The sequence below is a fragment of the Hemibagrus wyckioides genome, linkage group LG29, assembly GCF_019097595.1.
Source record: "Hemibagrus wyckioides isolate EC202008001 linkage group LG29, SWU_Hwy_1.0, whole genome shotgun sequence".
Taxonomy (NCBI): domain Eukaryota; kingdom Metazoa; phylum Chordata; class Actinopteri; order Siluriformes; family Bagridae; genus Hemibagrus; species Hemibagrus wyckioides.
The window spans coordinates 7,894,837-7,898,608 of record NC_080738.1 but is presented as its reverse complement, the minus strand read 5'-3'; the positions used below and the strand labels follow the sequence as shown (position 1 = coordinate 7,898,608).

The following is a 3,772-nucleotide window of genomic DNA, read 5'->3' as shown; positions in this document are numbered from 1 at the left end:
AAATCATCTAAGCCACCTGGATATGCAAAAGTGACCAAATAAAACTAGGCTTGTCTGTAGCATAAAAATCCAAAGTTGTCAGGTGATTACGTGGCTTTAATACTAGTTCACTACACTTGCTTCATAGATTATTATTATTAGTGTCAATGCTTATAGTGGGAAGTTGCCCTAAGTTGTTCACATACAAGGCCAAAATTCCTTTCAGTCACCAGTAGATTACAACCAACTCTTTTTAAAAAAAAAAAAAAAGAATTTCATGTCTTTCCAACTTCATCCCATTTTCATAATGCCCATAACGTTTATTTCTTAAAGCAGTATAAGAAATCATATGGCAAAATTATGGCAGAGACCTGCTTTATTTATTTTTTTACTTCAGGACCACAACACAATTCCAAGCATGTAAAAGCAACAAGAAGAAAAAAAAACCCTGATATTGAACTGCCTTCATTATTGGGAATGATCAATTTAATTAGTTACTAAGCATCACTATTAGTAACGTACAAAGAATAAATATTTTTTGCCAATGTGTTAAGCTGTGTGAAATTTGCTCGTCAGGTCCAGGAGTTAGGCGTCATCGCCGCCGCACAAGAGGAGCAGGGTTTTAGCATAATCTCCAGAGGTATCGCCCTGAAAGAAAGAGAGAAAGAAAGAGATTTAAAGCATCGGTTGAGTGGCGTTAAAGTCATATTGCCTTAAATATCAAATAATACATACCTGAATCATTTTGAACAGAGAAGTGGCAAACATCTTCCTGAACTCAGCACGTATATCCAGCATGTCGATTTCACTGCGGGACACCATGATCTGGATCAGGGAATTATCGTCAGTCCCGATGCCCTGTGGACAAGGCTGATTCACATCAGCAAAAAATACTTTCAACATTTACAATGTCTGTAGCGGTGGTATATATATGTTGAAATATCAACAATATATACAATTCCTTTCCTTAGGATCCTATTTGGAATCAAACAGGTTAGAATGTTTTTAAAAAAATCAAACCCTGTTGCGTTTACCACACTGGTGCAGATCGTTTTTGGGCAGAAGGCAGGGTTTACACTGGGCCACCTTCCTTCACACCCCCTCACCACATGAGACCAAACAGAAAACCAAAAGTAGTAATATCACAGAGATTCAAGTTGGATTAACAGACAAATGAGAGAGAGAGAGAGAGAGAGAGAGCATCCAAACAAGAACTTTTGCGTTAATGAACATTGAATGTGACAGCATATAAGTATCCACAGCATGTAGCTATACACCAAGAAGGGCCGTATTCAGAGTCGGAGACTTGTTCAGAGAGAGTTACACGTAAAATACAAAACCACTTGCATACAGTTTCCGAGGTTATTGGGTTATTTCACAGTAGAAGGGTGCGAGGATAGGTTTATGAAAATCGTCTAGACCACAAATTTGTCTGTGAGCAAAGAAAATAGAATCGTGGGATAGAAAATACTGACTGAAGAAGTTTGTTCACGTTATTTTATCCAGCTTAAAAGCACAATAAAGCTAGCTCTTATTTTTCCTGTTCGTTTTATGTATCGTTGTATGTTGATTTTAAAAAATTCCTTAGTTCCTCAGTTTTTAGGCTGATGGTATCCTAAGTCTGTGACCTATTGAACCAGTGTTCATGTATTCATTGACAGAGACTTTAAAGCACTCTTGTATATCGCTCTGGATTACAGAGTCTGCCAAATGCTAGAAATGTAAATGTGAATGCAATAAAAATGCACGAAGACGAATACTAACAAACATTTAGGAGTCGCTGCATATAGGGTTGCTTTTAAAGCACATGGCTTCTTAAGGAACCCTGAGGTCTAGAACACACTTCTATACTTGTGGGATAGAAAATGCTGACTGAAGAAAGCAGTTTGTGTTATTTGTTTTTCTTTCTAGTGAAATAATACATGGAATGAGAAGACAAGCAATTGTTTAGGACATCTATAAGTCGAGTATATTGCTATTATTATTATTACACTATACCACTACAAATATAATTGCATTTAAATCATATAGCTTCCACTTTCATTATACAGCATCTTATCTTATTTTAATAGCTCCTGATCCAGGACATTCTATTATTCTGCATTTTATTTGTTAAAATATTTATTTAGAAATAAGCTTCAGGAGAGAGGTTTGCCCTAGATTACGATGCTGTTGGGGATAATGTTAACGTTTTAGATGGGATTAAAGTCTGAAGTCAGAATCAAGCTTTTGTTTGTTTGGGGTTTTTTCCTTGTAAACTCTGAATATGGCCCAGGAAGTGTAAGGCCTGACTGATATAATGATTTGGCCAAATTGGATAACATTAAGATTTCAACAGTTCTGAAAGACTTTTGGTCGAGTTATACTGGCTAGTAGAAGCCAACATGTTATATAGCTTTAAGCACTATATCATTATTGGTAACAAAATCTTCACACCAGTCAGGCCATAATAGAGTGAGCATCCCAAATGGAAGTGCTTATAAGAAAACCTTGTCAAGAAAACTTAACCAACCATCAGCCTTGAGATGAAGCTACAGTTAACCCCTTAAAGTCACAGTTTATGATTTATCTTAAAGCACGCTCACATTCAGTATTCAGTAACTACACAGAAATTGTGACAAGAGTGCGGATTGTACGTCTGGGTTAAACGACAGGAGGTTAAGGGGTTAAGTTAGAATATGCTAGCAAATTATTTCTATGCTGTATATATATTGCTATGTCCCACAGTCCCTCAGCCACTGAAACTTCACCGTACAAACACCTGAAAATGTCAAAGACTTCAGCACTTGGTACTTTTTTTTTTTTACAGTAACAAACGTTATTGTATCTGGTATAAAGCCAGACTCATACCTTCATAGAATAATACAGACACTCGGCTAAATAGGCAGGAACACTTCTGGCACTTTTCACTGTAAGAGAATGAAGGAAAGAAAAAGCCATAAGTGTAAAGATTTGGTTTTGAGAACTGGAGGGTTGAAGTGTCTCTGTGTATCTGTGTCTCTGTCTGTGTATCAGAGACTCTTCATGTCACTGTGTGTGTCTGTGTATCTGTGTGTGTGTGTCTGTACGTCTGTGTACTTGTGTGTGTGTGTGTGTGTGTGTGTGTGCGCGCGTCTGTCTTACCCACAGCCAGCAGCAGTTCTTGCAGGGTTCCAGAAGTTTCTCTCTTAATAGTCTCCTCCATCTGAAATCCAGACAGCTTCATATACTCGGCAAACACTGCAAAAATCCAACACACACCACTGGTCAGTAAGCAGGAGAGAGCAAGACCTGGTTATAATGTACCTGTCTAACACACGGACACTATCTGTACCTGTATCTGTTTAGTGCTATATGTGATACAGCTGTGAAGACTTGCAGTAACTACCGATGGGAGAGAAGTCAGTAGAGCACACACTGCTTCCTCTTCATCTCGAATGATGGTGAATTTTATACGCCAAAGACAAATCTTTCTTAAGAATGTTTCATTTTAGCAGCAAGAAAATTGATTTGTTGTTATCAGGTGGAATGCTAGTTACATCACTTGCTGAGAAACGATATTACAACCAGTAGTAGGAAGCTGAAGTGGGTGTGGCCTAAATTGTCAGGAGGTTTTGTAATAAAAGCTCTGCTTCCGATTCAAGTTCCATTTCCTCAACCTTAGACCAAGACTGACCAAGACTGCAGTTTAATAAATAAGTGAATAAATGCATCCAGGCTTCAAATAGAAATATCCTGGTACACAGTAGAATTCGTGACATCATCAATTGATCCGGTGCATCGACTTAAACTAAGTAAATACAGAGAGGACCTA

The 3,772-nt window shown here is 37.8% G+C and overlaps 1 protein-coding gene across 2 annotated transcripts in view; it reads right to left on the bottom strand.

Moving 5' to 3' along the window:
* Window positions 1–337: 337 nt before the first annotated feature.
* Window positions 338–3,772, bottom strand: part of anxa5b (annexin A5b) — a 17,027-nt gene continuing 13,592 nt past the window's right edge. The window contains exons 10-13 of one of the 2 annotated variants that reach the window (XM_058384799.1): window positions 3,103–3,198; window positions 2,830–2,888; window positions 715–849; window positions 338–627 (exon numbers count right to left, since the gene is read on the bottom strand). In XM_058384799.1, the coding sequence (XP_058240782.1) occupies window positions 565–627; window positions 715–849; window positions 2,830–2,888; window positions 3,103–3,198 (353 nt within the window). In that variant the 3' untranslated portion in view covers window positions 338–564. The remainder of the gene's footprint in view (window positions 628–714; window positions 850–2,829; window positions 2,889–3,102; window positions 3,199–3,772) is intronic. The other variant, XM_058384800.1, reaches the window with a different exon arrangement.